An 18,485-nucleotide genomic window follows, 5' to 3' on the forward strand; every position below is an offset into this window, starting at 1 on the left:
ACTCAAGTGAGTAAGTGGCCGTTCCTGCTCCTGTTGTGTTTAGAATATGTGGGGCTATATCATATTAGGAATCATTGGTCAGGATAATTTTTTTTTATTGACAAATGCAATCTCAACTTCATTTAAAATAATGAATTTTAAATGAGCAAATCCATTCCCTGAAGCACACAGTAAAACCTGGTTTCAGTTATGTACAGTTCTGTTAAAGTGGTACTGAAAAGAGCTACTGTTCCAAGGACACAGTTCATTGATGGGAGTGTGCCATCTGTCACTGGTGACGAGGACATATTGCCTAAGGGTGCCTTGGTACCATCATGGTTAGTGTGATGCTATTATGGTTCAATGCATCGGAGTTCATTTCTGGTGCCATCTGTAAGTTTATAGGTTTCCCCCATGACCACGTGGGTTTCCTCCCACAGTACAAAGATGTGGTTAGTTTAAGGTTAGTTGGTCATTGTAAATTGTCCTGTGATTAGTCTAGTGTTAAATACGTGGATTACTGTGTGATGCAGCTTGTTGGTCCAGCTTCAGCTGTATCTTTAGCTAAAATAAATAAAAAAACAGTAGTGGTAATAAATTCTTAAGAATTTAAGAATACAGATTGCAAATATGTGTTATAATATGGCACATTTTTTTCCCTGTCCCTCTGCAGCGGAATTCTGGTTTTCTGATGGGTCCCTGGTGAATAAATCGAGGTTCACTGATCCTGGCTTGATGCCTCTTCCTGATACTGCTTCTGGCTTAGATTGGTCAAACCTCGTAGATGCTGCGCGAGCTTTCGAAGGTAAGAATGAAAATCTGTACCCCCTTTCAGTGAGTCTGATGAATCTTTAACTTTAATCCAAGGCATTTACAACACTAGCCTAGAAAGATTTTCCATTTTACAAATCATAGTGCATAAAAAGTGGCCATGTCTACATGGGAATGCATGCAAAATCAGATTGGGATTGTACCATTTAGATAATGTGGAAATTGTTCTGTTTCCTAGAACATGATCACAAATCTAACTTCTACAACAAGTCTTTACAGTATCGCAGGTTTTAAATTTGGAGCATCAACTTAGAATATAGGAACCTCTGTCACAAACTGGTATCAAGCGCAAAATAATTGGATGGATTTTGTAGTGAAGATGCCGTCAAGTAGAAAAGACCTTCCAGCCCTGTTACACAGAAACCAGGCCCCACCTAAATTTCATCCAATTTTAGTAAGATAGCCTTCTGTTGAATCCTCCATTGTGATTTACCAGTTTTGGATAAATGTGTGTGTGTGTGTATATATATATATCACCTCAGTCTTTTTCATGTGGTTACAAGTTTCATAATCTCTCTTTTCGCTGGAGGAAGAGGCTTTTTTCTGTTTAATTTTGTTGGTGATGGTGCTTTAATTATGATGTCTAGTAACTCCCAAAAGTAGAAATATTTCTCTATAAGTTCCCTATCTAACCTTTTCATTAAAATAAAGATCTCTGTCATGACTTTGAGTATTTGGAGGCCTAATGTTCAAACTTTCCTGGGAAGTGTTTGGTCTTAGATTGTTGAGAAGGCATATGGTGTGTTGGATTTCATTAGTGGACTAGATTGAGTTCAAGAGCCATAAGGTAATGTTGCAGCTCTATAAAACCCGAGTTATACCACACTTAGAATATTCCCGGTTCTGGTCACCTCATTAAAGGAAAGATGTGCAAGCTTTAAAGAGGTGCAGAGGAGATTTACCAGGATGCTGCCTGGAGCAGAGAGCATGTCATATGAGGATAGGCTGAGTGGGCTGGGGGTTTTCAGTTTGAAGTGAAGGAGATGAGAGGTGACAGTAGAGATGTACAAGTTGATTAGAGGCATAGATCAAGTGGAAAGCCAGAGAATTTTTCCCAGCTGGCAATAGCTAATACCAGGGCCATCATTTTAAGGTGATTGGAGGAAGGTATAGGGGGGACGTGAGAGGTAAGTTGCTTACATCGGGAGTGGTGAGTGCTTGGAATGTTCTACCAGGGATGGTGCTAGATGTAGATACATCAGGGGCATTTAAAAAATTCTTAGATAGGCACATAGATGATAGAAACGGAGGGCTGTGTGGAAGGGAAGGGTTAGAATCACTGTTCCTGGCCTAATGCCTCTGCCTGATACTGCTCCTTGCTTAGATTGGTCAAATCTTGTAGATGCTGCATGAGAATTTGAATGTAAAAACAAAAGGCTATCAGTGCCACTTTCATTGGATCTGATGAGTGTTTAATTCTGCCCTGAGGAATTTACCACTGCCTTTTGGCAGGGCATTCCACACATCCACCACTCTCTGTGTAAAATAACTTACCTCTGACATCCCCCTCTTCTTTCCATCTGACACCTTAAAATTAATTCCCCTCATTAGCCATACCCATCTGGGAAAATGTCTCTGGCTGTCCACTTGGTCTGTGCTTCTTATCATCTTGTATGCCTCTGTTACATCATATCTCATCCTCCTTTGCTCCAAACAGAAAAGTTCTAGCTTGCTGAGCATCTCCTCATAAGACAAGCTCCCTAATCCAGGCAGCATCTTGGTAAATCTCCTCTGCACCCTCTCTAAAGCTTCTACATCCTTCCTATAATAATGTGATCAGAACTAAACACAATATTCCAACTGTGATCTAACCAGAGTTTTATAGAGCTGAAACATTTCCCCAGCTAATGAAGATCAACACATCATATGCACATTGATAAGGTTCCCCGTGCAAGGCTTATCGAGAAAGTAAGGAGGCATGGGATCCAAGGGGACATTGCTCTGTGGATCCAGATTTAGCTTCCCACAGAAGGCAAAGTGTGGTTTTAGATGGGTCATATTCTGTATGGAGGTTCGTGACCAGTGGTGTGTCTCAGGGGTCTTTTCTAGGACCCCTTCTCTTCATGATTTTTATAAATGACCTGGATGAAGAAGTGGAGGGATGGGTTAGTAAATTTGCTGATGACACAAAGGTTGGGGGTGTTGTGGATAGTGTGGAGGGCTGTCAGAGGTTACAGTGGGACATTGATAAGATGCAAAACTGGGCTGAGAAGTGGCAGATGGAGTTCAACCTAGATAACTGTGAGGTGGTTCATTTTGGTAGGTCAAATATGATGGCAGAATATAGTGTTAATGGTAAGACTCTTGGCAGTGTGGAGGATCAGAGGGATCTTGGGGTCCGAGTCCATAGGACACCCAAAGCTGCTGTGCAGGTTGACTGTGTGGTTAAGAAAGCATATGGTGCATTGGCCTTCATCAACTGTGGGATTGAGTTTAAGAACCAAGAGGTAATGTTACAGCTTTATAGGACCCTGGTCAGACCCCACTTGGAGTACTATGCTCAGTTCTGGTCACTTCACTACAGGAGGGATGTGGAAACTATAGAAAGGGTGCAGAGAGATTTACAAGGGTGTTGCCTGGATTGGGGAGCATGCCCTATGAGAATAGGTTGAGTGAACTTGGCCTTTTCTCTTTGGAGTGACGGAGGATGAGAGGTGACCTGATAGAGGTGTATGAAATGATGAGAGGCAGTGATCATGTGGATAGTCAGAGGCTTTTTCCCAGGGCTGAGATGGCTAGCACAAGAGGGCACAGTTTTAAGGTGCTTGGAAGTAGGTACAGAGAAGATGTCGGGGCAAGTTTTTTCAGAGGGTGGTGAGTGTGTGGAATGGGCTGCCGGTGACGGTGGTGGAGATGAATATGATAGGGTGTTTTAAGAGACTCCTGGATAGGTACGTGGAGCTTAGAAAATATAGAGGGCTGTGGGTAACCCTAGGTAATTTCTAAAATAAGTACGTGTTCGGCACGGCACCGCAGGCCGAAGGGCCTGTATTGTGCTGTAGGTTTTCTATGTCTCTATGTTTCTATATGCCTTTTTAACAACCCTATCAACTTTGCGGGATCTATGGACGTGGACTCCAAAATCCTTCTGTTCCCCTGCCATTAACTCAAAGTTCAAGGTAAAATTTATTATCAGGTACTTACATGTCACCACGTATAACTCTGAGATTCTTTTACTGCGGGCATACTTAGCAAATCTATAGAACAGTAACTGTAAACAGGATTAATGAACAAGAAACTGTGCAAGTGCAAATTTAAATAAATAGCAATAAATAACGAGCATGAAATAAGAAGGTAAAGAGTCCTTAAAGAGAAACCATCGGTTGTGGGAACACCAGTAGAATGAATGTAGTTATCCCCTTTTGTTCAGGAGCCTGATGGTTAAGGGGAAGTAACTGTTCTTGAACATGGTGGTGTGAGTCCTGAGGTACTCGTACCTTCTACCTGATGGCAACAGCAAGAAAAGAGCATGCCCTGGGTGGTGAGGATCTTTGATGATGAATGCTGCTTTTCTATGCAACATTTCATGTGGATGTGCTCAATGGTTGGGAGGGTTTTGCCTTGATGTACTGGGCCGAATCCTCTCCCTTTTATTTTCTAACATGAGAAAATCTGCAGATGCTGAAAATCCAGAGTTACATGTTGTGTGTGTAACTCTATATTCTGCCTTTAACTTCGACCTTCCAAAGTGAATCACTTCACACTGTCGTCTTCCTTATCTTTCCCACCAGAATACATTGCCTCACGTCTAACTGTGCAATCACTTTGTCAAGCCACCTGGAGAAATGCATCTCTTTCATCATCTCTCAGTAGAATTGCCAACTCTGAACTGATGTATTCCTTGAGGCAACATCATTAACCTCATATCCCACAACACTCATGTATCCTTTTCCCCTTCGATATTTTTATATGCATAAAAAGTATTTCAGGGAAATAAAGAAAATGAATGCTTCCATGAAATTCTAAGGTGCTTGCAGCAATGTCCAGGAGATTCCAGAGTGATGCTGTGTCTGTCAAGTGTGCTTCTGGTTAGGTTAGTGAAGGATTTGATCTGTCCAATGATTATACATTGCACAGAATTTATCCTGTGTTCAGTCAATGAGAGAACTATCATTCAGAACGAAGGAGCCAAAAATAGGCTAGTTAATTTATATGAAACTAATGAGAACGTACACTCACTTTATTAGGGACACCTCTTCCCTTGCAAATATCTAGTCAGCTAATCATGTGACAGCAACCTCACTGCATTAAGAACATGTAGACATGGTCAAGAGGTTCAGTTGTTGTTCAGACCAAACATCAAAATGGGGAAGAAATGTGATCAAATGTTTGTTGTTGCCAGACAGGATGGTTTGAGAATCTCAGAAGCTGCTGGGATTTTCACAGACAACAGTCTCTAGAGTTTACAGAATATGGAATAAAAACAAAAAACACCTTATAAGCGGCTGTTCTGTGGGCAAAAATGCATTGTTAATGAGAGGTCAGAGGAGAATAGCCAGACTGGTTCAAGATGACAGGAAGGCGATTGTAACTCAAATAAAAACACCTTTTATAACAGTTGTGTGCAAAGGAGCATCTCTGAACGCACAATATATTGAAGTGGATGAGTTACAGCTGCAGAAGACCAGGAAAATACACTTAGTGGCCACGTTATTAGGTACATGAGGTACTAAATAAAGTGGCCACTTAGTGTATATGGAATATATATTACTTTTCCAGGAGCCAATTCAAAAGGGATTTAAAGTAATGTGCCGGTGTGGGAAGTGAATGGTGTCAGTTTTGCTTCCATTGGGAGCACTCTTGCCTCTGAGCTCATGTTCCACTCAATAGACACAAGCTCAAAAGTCAATGTTGTCATTGGCTCCATTGCAGTGTAATGGAATACTGCATTGTCCAACATGCAGTTCCCGGATTAAAACACTGCCTTCTCACTCAGCTGCATATAACAGATTGCATGATATCATTTTCAATGAAGTATAGGAATTTGTACCAGATTTCTGGGTGCCGTAGTAGTGTAGCAGTTAGTGCAAAACTATTACAGCTCGGGGAATCAGAGTTCAATTCTTGCATCCTTTGTATAGAGTCTCTGTATGCCCTCCCCGTGGAATGTGTGGGTTTTTCCTCGGTGCTTTGGTTTACTCCCACAGCTCAAAGACGTGGTTAGCATAGCTTAATTGGTCATTTTAAATTGTTCGGTGATTAGGTCAGGGTTAAAATGGGTCCCTTTCAGCATGGCAGGAGGTGACTAGTGGGGTACCGCAAGGCTTGGTGCTGGGACCACAGCTATTTACAATATACATTAATGATTTAGATGAAGGAATTAAAAGTAACATTAGCAAATTTGCAGATGACACAAAGCTGGGTGGCAGTGTGAAATGTGCGGAGGATGTTGAGATAATGCAGGATGACTTGGACAGATTGGGTGAGTGGGCAGATGCATGGCAGATGCAGTTTAATGTGGATAAATGTGAGGTTATCCACTTTGGTGGCAAGAACAGGAAGGCAGATTACTATTTGAATGGTCTCAAGTTAGAAAAAGGGGAAGTACAATGAGATCTTGGTGTCCTTGTTCATCAGTCACTGAAAGTAAGCATGCAGGTACAACAGACAGTGAAGAAAGCTAATGGCATGTTGGCCTTCATAACAAGGGGAGTTGAGTATAGGAGCAAAAAGGTCCTTCTGCAGTTGTACAAGGCCCTGGTGAGACCACACCTGGAGTATTGTGTACAGTTTTGGTCTCCAAATTTGAGGAAGGACATTCTTGCTATTGAGGGAGTGCAGCAGAGGTTCATGAGGTTAATTCCCAGGATGGCGGGACTGTCATATGTTGAAAGATTGGAGCGACTGGGCTTGTATACACTGGAATTTAGAAGGATGAGAAGGGATCTGATTGAAACATATAAGATTATTAAGGGATTAGACACGCTAGAGGCAGGAAACATGTTCCCGATGTTGGGGGAGTCCAGAACCAGAGGCCACAATTTGAGAATAAGGGGTAGGCCATTTAGAATGGAGTTGAGGAAAAACTTTTTCACCAAGACAGTTGTGGATATGTGGAATGCTCTGCCCCAGAAGGCTGTGGAGGCCAATTCTCTGGATGCTTTCAAGAAAGAGTTAGATAGAGCTCTTAAAGATAGCGGAGTCAAGGGATATGGAGAGAAGGAGGAACGGGGTACTGATTGTGGATGATCAGCCATTATCACAGTGAATAATGGTGCTGGCTTGAAGGGCCGAATGGCCTACTCCTGCACCTATTGTCTATTGTCTAAAACGGGGTCATCGAGGGCTGCTGGGTTGGGGTGGCTCGAAGGGCCTACTCCACACTGTATCACTAAATAAAAATAAATAAATACTTAAATAAATAGAGTTATCCCTCAAATTCTCATCTGGTTATAATCTTTTTATTTTCTGCTCAGCCTTGGTATGCCTGATTTGCTCCCATAAATAACAACATACCCGGCTGGTGGCGCAGTGACATCAACGCCGGACTCCAGAGCGAAGGTTCCCGAGTTCGAATCCAGTCGGGCCACTCCCAGGCACACTTTCCATCTGTGCCGGGTTGAGTGTCGAGCTCGCAACTTGGCCTCGTAAACAAAAAAAACTGCGCTGTGAGAAGGACGTGGAGGACCACTCACAGAATCTTTCCTCCAAGACAACCACTTGAAAAGTGGTTACCGAGGCTCTGGCAGAGTATGGGCACACAAAAAAAAAAGACAACAACAGTGGCCGTACTTCACAGAATTTTCATGAGCCATAAAGTGCTTTTGTGGTGTTTAGGGGTTGTGAATAGCACTATATAGTTTTTTCTTTCCATGTGAAGCTCTGGATATATTCAGATTGTCAAGTCAGATTACCTAACACTTGACTACATGCAGTCTGGGGCTTTATTTTCATTGTTGCCATGGATAAGTAATACACTCCAGCTTATTTCATTGCACATAATTGAAAAGAAGCTTAAGTGAGGAGCATTTACAGTGGCACGACTGGGTTTTTGTCCACCTTGGATCACAATGTTAAAAATAAAACCAAAATTGGCACTATCAAAGAGCCTTGAGCTGTAAGGGTCAGTTGTCAGGTGAACATTACAATAGATGACTTCAGAAATATGCTTTCCATAAATATATCTGACAGGCTAGTACATACAGACCCTGATAATGGAATAACAGGCTGCAGGTACAATGTTTGTTAAATGTTTTTACTTTTTTATTTCATTACAACATCTTCCAAATCTTAAAGTCAAAAGAACAGATGGAAGGCTCTGGAATGTGGCAGGTATATATAAGTAAATGCCCACATATCTTCACCCTGTTTCACATCAGCTGTTATTGGTCCCTGCTTCTCTTCCTGTACCTATAGGACAGGCAGAGAAGGCAAAATGTTCTGCAGCTAATTCAGGAAAATAATTATAAATTTCTCTTCCAACCCCACAAAATTTGTACCAGAGAGCCTCAAATTTATTGATTATTTCCGAAGGTTAGTTCCACAGTATTTGAGCCTTCAGCATTAAGCTGAAGTTCATGCAGTGTTGTAACCTTGTTTCTAGCAATTCTTCTCAAGAAAAGTAACATACTTACCAGTTTAACTTCAGATCCTACCTGGCCACCTATGCTGTGGGTCCTCCAGAACAACCAATGATGTTGGATGTGAGCTTCTCTTATTGTAAACTTGGGATAAATCTTTTAATGATGATGTCCCAATAGTCTACACTGCAGATTCTCCAGTTACAAAATCAGATATGTCCATTCATGCTAATGACCAAGATCAGCCAAACACTCGGGAAGAATTTTAATGCACTTCCCATCCACCACCACTGAAAGGATTATATCTCCCATTACATAGCACCACTTCTACCTCACATCACATTGACAGTCCTAATTAAGGTTTAAACTCGCAAGCTTCTGATGTTAAAGCACCAATGTCAGACAGGAATTCACTTTCTCATCTAAAGGTTAGTTATATTTGTCACATGTACATCAAAACATACAGTGAACAGCATTATTTTGCGTCAAATCAAATGAACAAGGATTGTGCTGGGCCACACTTCTGGCGTCAATGTAGTATGGTCATAATTTACTAATCCTAACCCATAGGTGAGCATGGCATCACTTTTGGGCTGCCATCAGCACATTCTCAGAATGTGTCAGTCATTGATGTAAACAATGCATTTCACTGTATGTTTCAATGTACATGTGACAAATAAAGCTAATCTTTATCTTTAGAAACAATATTATTCACATATTTGCAGTCACATCTTGTGGAACCAGTGCCAAGTTCTGGTCTATTTGATTGCAGAACACTTTGCTTCAGTGTGTTGAGGCTGTACTTAGAGTCAACACAGAGCTGTCTACACAGATGAGATCAATCCTAAAGACACTGAAATGGACTGTACTGAACATCCACCATGACACATAATTTCTCTTCTCTAGAGATCTCATCTACCTGAACAATGCAACAACTACATAAGCACAGATCTCAGAACACAGAAAATACAAAATCCAATTCACAATGCAACTCACGATGGCCCCAGTTGGGAAGGTCCCCATGGGACTATGTCAGTCACAGTTTTGTCAGTGAGTGGCAGCTTGTTTAGTTGCACACAATTGAAAAAAGAGCAGCAGTGGCATACCTGTAGATTCTACTCACCTTGGGTCTGCACGTTAACAATAGTCAAGAGATATTATCAAAGTGCCTTAAGGGGCAATTGTCAGGCAAGCATTATAATAGATTACTTTAAAAATAATGCTTTCCATAAAGATATCTACCTCCAACAAACAGCTCATCACTGACCCCTATGAAAATTCTTCCAGGCTCATACCTACTACAGAGTATATAGGCATCTACTAATCAATGCTGTGTTACCTATGGAACATCAGCCTGCCCCTCTACCACTGAAAATCAGATTGTGGCCTTCATGTGGCCCTAGGTATGAACTCTGGGTATCCACCACTGAAGATTTTCACTATACCTCAGTACATTTGGCAATAATAAACCAATTCCGGTTCCAAGGCCTGTGCCATATTCAGGCTTGGGATGAGAAATATAACTTGTCCCTACCAAGTGGTTAAGTGCTGCGTTGATGTTAAGGGTTGCCACTTTTACATCTTTTCTGAAATTCAGCTCTTCTGTCGATGTTTGGACATACAGTAGGCTCCAATGATTATCTGAAATTGTTGAATTTGAATTGAGTCCTGAGGGCTATGAGTGCCTGACTGGAAGATAAGACACTGTTCATTGAGCTTTGGGCTTTACTGGAGTAGTGCTAAGAGATCAGGAACAGACAGATCAGAGTGGAGAATTAAATTGACAGGCAATAGTTAAGTATTGAATTCTCCACACATACCGCTTGACTTGGTGTTGGTTTATGATTGATACAGTAAAAAGTTTGTCTTGCATGCTGTTCATACAAATCCACAGTGTATTGAGCTAGAATAAGGTAAAATAATAACGATGCAGGATAAAGTGTGGAAGCTTCCTCCCAGATTCCAAAGACAGAGATTGGTAAAGGTTAGTGAGCTGTGGGCATGCAATGTTGGCAGTGAAAGTGTGTCTGTGTTGGTCATTGACACAGACAATGCATTTCACTGAATGTTTTGATGTATATCTGATAAATAAAGCAAATCTTCTCATCTCTGTGTCCTGAACACATATTTTGAGATTTGTGAACCCTGGTTCTAGACACAGGATTTTGACAAAATTAAAATCATCCTTGGATTGACCCTGTCAAGCCCTGTATAAAATTTGCATGTTCCAACCTGTTAAACATGAGAGTGTAGCCCACAGATATCTCATTATGAAGATGTTTCATTGGCACCTTTCCTAAAGCAAGCAATAAATTCTTTGGCAGCAATATCCACATGCCCTTATATAATAAAGCTTAAAGTTGAGAGGCCCAAAAAGAAACTTGAATGGACTGATTCAGCATGAATAATAAATTGTATTGCAGCTGTTCAGTGACACACTGTGAGCCCCTTTGTGTAATGCTCATTTATGCATATTGTGTTATGCCTTAGTTTTATACCATGTTCTGTAGAAGTGTGACGTGCATTTTTTTCCACGACTGGAAAAGAATGAGAAAGTATTGTCTGATGTAGTGTGAAAGTACCTGTTGCTGAACCATAAACTCAATTCAAATTTCTGTGATGATCCAGATCTTTCCCCTGGTTTTTGATATTGGGGATGGATAAACCACAAGGCACATAATGTACTGTAATTGAGGCAAGGCATTACGGTTTTGGATACTTATCAGTATGTCTTTTGACAACACACACAAAAGGCTAGAGGAACTCAGCAGGTCAGGCAGCATCTATGGAGGGGAATAAACAGTCAAGATTTTGGACCTTAAAGGAAGGGAGCCGAGACCAGAATAAGAAGGTGGACGAAGGAGAGAAGAGTACAAACTGGCACAAAATGCTGGAGAAACACATCTTTCAATATCAGTTTTCTCCCTTCTGTGTCAAAGCTGGGTGGTCCGAAGTACACTTCCACATGTTTCGTAACTCTATGTACTTTATTGAAGTGCCCAGTCTTTACTTAGAAAGATTAGCTTAATAAAGTTAATCTTTCTATTACTGTGGTTATTAGAAGGTAATTAACTGTGAAAATCATTACAACCTACCTGGCTTTATGCACAAAATACACTCCCTGAATGTCTTCACTTGACTTATTTTCCCTAGTTAATTAAAAAACAATAAATGCTGCTCATTTCCATTGAGGATAATTGAAGTGATCATTAGTTTTGCCCAAATCAAGCATTATTTGTAGAACTATCTTGATATTATTGAGAAATGCATTAACTACATAGCATGGAGGGATTGTAAGCTTTCACTGAATATCAAAACAATTCAAATTCTCTTTAAAATATTCCACTTTGCTTAAGCATTGAAAATAACCTCCAGCTAGCAAAGTAGCATTGAAACTGAAACTGTTTATTTGAAAACTAGAAGCATCCCAGACTTGTGTTCCTTCTTAAGAGACACACATGTCTTGTGTTTGATACGGGGATGACGGTCCTTTGTTAGATCAGCGGCCTGTTACTTAATTTGTTTTAGTTCCATCAAGCCCTGTTGTGCCTAGAATAATCAGTTCTAATCCTTTTTTTAACTCTGCATATTTCACATTCATTCTGTCAACAAAGATCATCTCCCAGGATATGACTTCTGACCTTTCTGGCATTCCATGCATGAAGCTGCATTTTTATTTTCAATCACTTTGCTGTATACTATTTCTTATGGTCGCAAAGGTAATGATGAACCTAGGCAAAATTCTGCTGTAAAGATCATTAATTCTGGATTAATTTAGCAAGTTCCAGCTAGCAGAAACATATTGTTTGTGTGTTGATTCTAAATCCTTTCCACATTGTTATATGTCAGACTATAAAGTTTATTAAGGTAAAGGTATAAAGATTAGCTCTATTTGTCGCATGTATATTGAAACATACAGTCAAATGTGTCATTTTGCGTCAGTGACCAACACAGTCCAACGATATGCTGGGGAGAGCACGTAAGTGTCACCATGCCTCTGGCATCAACAACTCACTAATCCTAACCCATACGTGTTTGAAATGTGAGAGGAAATCCACGCAGTCACAGGAGGAGCATGCAGTCTCCTTACAGATGGCAGCAGAAATCAAACCCTGATTGCTGGGGCTGGAAAGCATTATACTAACTGATATGCTACCATGTTGACCATCATAATCCTTACATTTTTCACAAAACCTTCTGTGGTAATCTGCTCCTATCATTTGTGTTGGTTGAAATGAGTAGGGTGTAAGGGATTAATGTTTACTGTATACTAATCACAATTGAGTTTGAATATATAATCTCCTTTTACTGTATTAAATAATGAGATTCAGGACAGACTCATATGAAATTCCTTTTGAACTATACATTTCCACTAGACCTAAGCCAATTCCCTCACGCTGTCACTTTATATAATTCATAGGTTAAATATTACTGAATTTTACATTTATGCCACAATTACTGTAGTAGTTGTGGAGAAGTGGAAGATGCCCAGAGGTGGACTGGACCATGGGGCTAGGTCTGGATAAGTCAGGGACAGAAGACAGTTTAACAATGATGTGAAGTGTTTTACGGGGAGGCAGAAAACAAGTTAGCTGCAGGGGGCAAAAGCCATGTAGAGTCAAGACCCAGGGTTGTCTTGCAGGGAAGTGGTAGTGGAAGAATGGGTCAAGGTCAAGTTTATTGTTATATGCACAAGTACACAGGGCAATGAAAAACTTACGACAGTATCACAGGTACGTAACATCATGCAAGCAGCATTCACGAGAAAAACATAAATGATACACATTGTTTAACAAGGAAGCAATTAGAACAAATAAAAGTCAATTTTAGTGCAAAGTAGTTCAGTCCATTGATGGATTTGTAAAAAAAACAGACAGAACTTGTATAGCGAATTGATGTCGTTCACTGAGGCAAGTAGTGATGGAGGAGCAAGATGTGGAAGTTTGGTTAGCTGAGTTTGTGTTCAGGTGGATGCCTAGGATGGAGCTCAAATGTCTGTGAGAGATCTGTTGTTAGGTCTTGGGGATGGGGGGGGGGGGGAATTTAGGCAGTGAAAAGGCTAAATGAGGAAGTGTGCAAAATCCAAGAAGACTGTGAGAGCATCACCAGGTCCCCGAGGCCAGGCACCATTGTAGCGTAACACAAGTGATAACTGATCAGGACTCAGTTCCTGCCACTTTTGTAAGGAGTTTGTATGTCCACATGACCCCATGGGCTTCCTCTGGGTGCTATGGTTTCCACCCACATTTCAAAGATGTATGATTAGGTTTAGAAATTTGTGGCCATTCTATATTGGTGCAGAGGCTTGGTGACACTTGCAGGCTCCCCAGAATCGACAAACGCCTTTCATTGTAAGTTTCAATGTACACGTAACAAATAAAACTAATCTGATCTAATCTAATGCTCAGTAGTGAGATCAGTGAGGAGACTGTAAAGGGATAGCAGTAAATCTGTGAGGAAACTGTAGGAGGGACAATGGGAAATCCACAAGGAGACACTAGGAGGGTGTATGGGAGGTTTGTGTGAGGGAGTTTGATCAGTGATAACTCTGTAAGAGGTAAAGAATGTGATTACAAATTTATCTTATTGGCCACAATTCTCAGAGGCAGTAGAAGAATTCTGGTTTAATCATTTTTAAGTGTGTTTTGATAGTTTGCTTTAGGCTAAATTGCTGAATGATTGATTTTTGTCGGCTATGTGATGATATTTTCAACTGTTTATGCTTCCTAATTTCAAGATAGCTTGTTTGCAACCAACTTGGGTCGATCAACCTCCTGGTATAATTAGGTGACCCTGAGGGCATCTTATTATGAAGCTAAAGAGCCTTTCATTGGAAATGCTGTCATACTTCAACTGCATACTCAGGAATGTTCCTTTGTGTGTATGTGTAAACAGAAGTCTGTGAGTGCCATGGGAAAGGGCATAGGGGTTGCTTTAACTTTAGTTTCAATCTTTAACCCCATCAAAGGTGTCAGGCCTGTTCACTTTCACATGTCATGGGCATGTCTTGGGACTTAGCAGTTTTTTGTGACATGAATGTGGTGCCAGTTTTGTGGCTGAACGGTGTGGTTAGATGAAGTAAAAGGACAGTTCTGTCTAAAATGTCTATCCAGATTCTGATGGGCTTTGGAGGCTTGAGTAAGAACAGCCTCGGTTTCCAATTAGAAACAGCTGATCAGAATGGATATGTCAGTTATCTCTGATATGTGTGGACACATGAACTCGGAGCTAGCCTCTGGATGTAACTGTCAAAAAGCAAGTGAGCTTTTGAGAGTTTTGATGTCCACTGCTTTATCTTATGGCATTTGATGCAAAATCCTTCAGTTCTTGGAGTGATTTGAATTGAATGTTTTGTGAATGTCACTAGCCTGCCTTTGGCATTCACAGAATAAGAACATAAAACAATAGGAGCAGAATTAGGCCATTTGGCCCATCGAGTCTGCTCTGCCACTCCATCATGGCTGATTTATTACCCCTCTCAACCCCATTCTCCTGCCTTCTCCCTTTCTGATGCCCTTATGAATCAAGAATCTAATAACCTTCACATTAAATATATCCATCTGTGGCAATGAATTCTACAGATTCACATCCCCTGGCTAAAGAAATTCCTCCTCATCTCTGTTCTAAAGGAACATCCTTGTATTCTGAGGCAGCAGCCTCTGGTCTTTGACTCCCCCATTATAGGAAACATCCTCTCTACATCCACTCAACCTAGGCCTTTCAATATTCAAGAGGTTTCAATGAGACCGCCCCTCCCCCCTTCATTCTTTTGAACTTCAGTAAGTACAGGTTCAGAACTATCATACGCTGCTCATACATTAACATTTTCATTCCCAAAATGATTCTTGTACACCTCTTCTGGACCTTCTCTAAAGCCAACACATCCGATAAGGAGAAGTAATGCTGAATGTGCGGAACCTACATGGTTTGCTGTCCTGCTTGACTGAGCTGCTGTAGCACTAGGGTCTTTTGTTTCTCTCTGAATGTGACACTCTAACTATCCCTGTTTCTATACCGACAGACCAGAGAGTGGCCTCCTTCTGCACACTGAATGACATGCAGTCAGCACAAAGCATGGAGGGAGCTGAGGAATTATCTCTGCACATTGGCCAAACAGACAGGAAGGACCACGCTGATGATACAGGGTAAGTACAACCCAAGATAGTCATCTTCTCGTTAACTACAGCAATCTTGCTTGAAGCTTTGATGAACCAGAGCCACAGGTCTGATGCATTCTTCTCTTGCTTTATATAAAATAAGGGCAGCACGGTAACGAAGCAGTTAGTGTAATATTTTACAGTGTAAGCTGTAACACTGGGGATCAATTCTGTGTATAAGGAGTTTGTACCTTCTCCCTGTGACCATGTGGGTCTCCTCCCACATTCCAAAGATGTACGGGTTTGGGTTAATAAGTTGTAGGCATGTAATGTTGGTGCCAGAAGCATGGTGACATTTGCAGGTTCAGCACATCCTCGGACTGTTTTGGTCATTGATGCAAACAACACATTTCAGTGTTCAAATGTTTCAATGAACATGTGACAAATAAAGATTATCTAATCTAATCGAGCATTTAGATTAAGTGTGGAAGAAAGCTAGAAAAAGACTTGCACCTTATACTCAATAAGACCATAAGACATAGGAGCAAAAAAATTGGCCATTTGGCCTGTCAAGTCTGCTCCACCATTCCATCATGGCTGATTTATTATCCCTTCCAACCCCATTCTCCAGCCTTCCTCTTGTAATTTTTGACTCCCCGACTAATCAAGAACCTATCAACCTCCATTTAAATATACCCAATGACTTAGCCTCCACAGCCATTGGTGGCAATGAATTCCACAGATTCACCATCGTCTGTCTAAAGAAATTCCTCCTCATTGCTATTTAAAAGGGATGTACTTCTATTCTGATACTGTGGCCCCTGATCCTAAACTCCCGGACTATAGGAAATATCCTGTCCACGTCTACTCTGTCTAAAGTTTTCAATATTCAATAGGTTTTAATGAAATCAACCTCCCCCCGACCATTCTTCTAAACTCCAATGAGTACAGGCCCAGTGCTATCAAACATCACTAATTCTATTTGCCCACATTCTCCAATGTCTTGCTTATTCAAGTCTCTGCCTGCGCCTCTTTAATGCAGCAGTTGTATCTGATTCCACCCATTTCCTCAGGCAAAATGCTCCAGTAATCGACCACTCCATGTGCAAAAAAAAAAATCTGCAGATGCTGGAAATCCAGAGCAACACACACAAAATGCTGGAGGAACTCCGCAGGTCAGGCAGCATCTATGGAAAGGAATAAAGAGTCTACGTTTTGGGCAAAGGCCGTTCATCAGAACTCAGAGCAACAGAACTTAACTAAAAAGGCAATACGGGGAGAAAAAATGAGGTATGAACGCAAGCTAGCTAGGAATATAAAGGAGGATAGCAAAAGATTTTTAGGTATGTGAAGAGAAGGAAGATAGTTCAGAACAATGTTGGGCCCTTGAAGAATGAATTGGGAGAAATTGTTATGGGAAACAGAGAAATGGCAGACGAATTTAATAAGCACTTTGGATCTGTCTTCACTAGGGAAGACACAAGCAATCTCCCAGATGTATGGATAGGCCAAGGACATAGGGTAACAGAGGAACTGAAACAGATTGACATTAGGAAGGAAACGGTGATGAGTAGACTGATGGGACTGAAGGCTAACAAATCCCCAGGTCCAGATGGTCCGCATCCTAGGGTACTAAAGGAGGTGGCCCTGGAAATTGCGGATGCATTGGTGATCATTTTCCAATGTTCCTTAGATTCAGGATCAGTTCCTGAGGATTAGCGAATGGCTAATGTTATCCCACTTTTTAAGAAAGGAGGGAGGGAGAAAACAGAGAACTATCGTCCTGTTAGCCTAACATCAGTAGTGGGGAAGATGCTAGAGTCCATTATTAAAGATGAAATAGTGGCATATCTTGATAGCAGTGATAGGATTGGGCCGAGCCAGCATGGATTTACCAAGGGCAAATCATGCTTGACTAATCTATTGGAGTTTTTCGAGGATGTAACCAGGAAGATAGACGCGGGAGATCCAGTGGATGTGGCGTACCTTGACTTTCAGAAGGCATTTGATAAGGTACCACATAGGAGGTTGGTGGGTAAAATCAGAGCTCATGGCATTGGGGGGAGGATATTAACATGGATAGAAAACTGGTTGGCAGATAGAAAGCAAAGGGTAGCAGTGAATGGGTGTTTCTCAGAATGACAGGTGGTGACTAGTGGGGTGCCACAGGGCTCGGTATTGGGACCACAGCTGTTTACAATTTACGTCAATGATTTAGGAGAAGGCATTGTGAATAACATCAGCAAGTTTGCTGATGATACTAAGCTGGGTGGCAGTGTGACATGTGATGAGGATGTTAGGAGAATTCAAGGTGACTTGGATAGGCTGGGTGAGTGGGCAGAAACTTGGCAGATGGCGTTTAATGTGAATAAGTGTGAGGTTATTCACTTTGGGAGCAAGAACAGGAAGGCAGATTATTATCTGAACAGTGTGGAGTTAGGTAAGGGTGAAATACAAAGAGATCTAGGAGTACTTGTTCATCAGTCTCTGAAGGTGAATGAGCAAGTGCAGCAGGCAGTGAAGAAGGCTAATGGAATGTTGGCCTTTATTACAAAGGGAATTGAGTACAAGAGCAAGGAAATCCTTTTTGCATTTGTACAGGGTCCTGGTGAAACCACACCTGGAGTATTGTGTGCAGTTTTGGTCTCCAGGGTTAAGGAAGGACATCCTGGCTGTGGAGGAGGTGCAGCGTAGGTTCACTAGGTTAATTCCTGAGATGTCCAGACTGTCTTATGCAGAGAGGTTAGAGAGACTGGGCTTGTACATGCTGGAATTAAGGAGATTGAGGGGGGGATCTGATTGAGACATATAAGATTATTAAGGGATTGGACAAGATAGAGGCAGAAAATATGGTCCAGATGCTGGGAGAGTCCAGTACCAGAGGGCATGGTTTAAGAATAAGGGGTAGGTCATTTAGGACAGAGCTGAGGAGGAACTTCTTCTCCCAGAGAGTTGTGGAGGTGTGGAACGCGCTGCCTCATAAGGCAGTGGAGGCGAATTCTCTGGATGCTTTCAAGAAGGAGCTAGATAGGTATCTTATGGATAGGGGAATCAAGGG

General features: G+C 41.4%; 1 protein-coding gene across 3 annotated transcripts in view; it reads left to right on the forward strand.

Annotated features, from left to right (window-relative positions):
• LOC134341524 (signal-induced proliferation-associated 1-like protein 2) overlaps positions 1-18,485 on the forward strand; it is a 521,779-nt gene that overhangs the window by 478,482 nt on the left and 24,812 nt on the right. For all 3 annotated transcript variants that reach the window (XM_063039398.1, XM_063039402.1, XM_063039409.1), the window contains 2 exons: positions 653-784; positions 15,352-15,475. In XM_063039398.1, the coding sequence (XP_062895468.1) occupies positions 653-784; positions 15,352-15,475 (256 nt within the window). The remainder of the gene's footprint in view (positions 1-652; positions 785-15,351; positions 15,476-18,485) is intronic.

Source organism: Mobula hypostoma, chromosome 2 (genome assembly GCF_963921235.1).
Source record: "Mobula hypostoma chromosome 2, sMobHyp1.1, whole genome shotgun sequence".
Classification (NCBI taxonomy): domain Eukaryota; kingdom Metazoa; phylum Chordata; class Chondrichthyes; order Myliobatiformes; family Myliobatidae; genus Mobula; species Mobula hypostoma.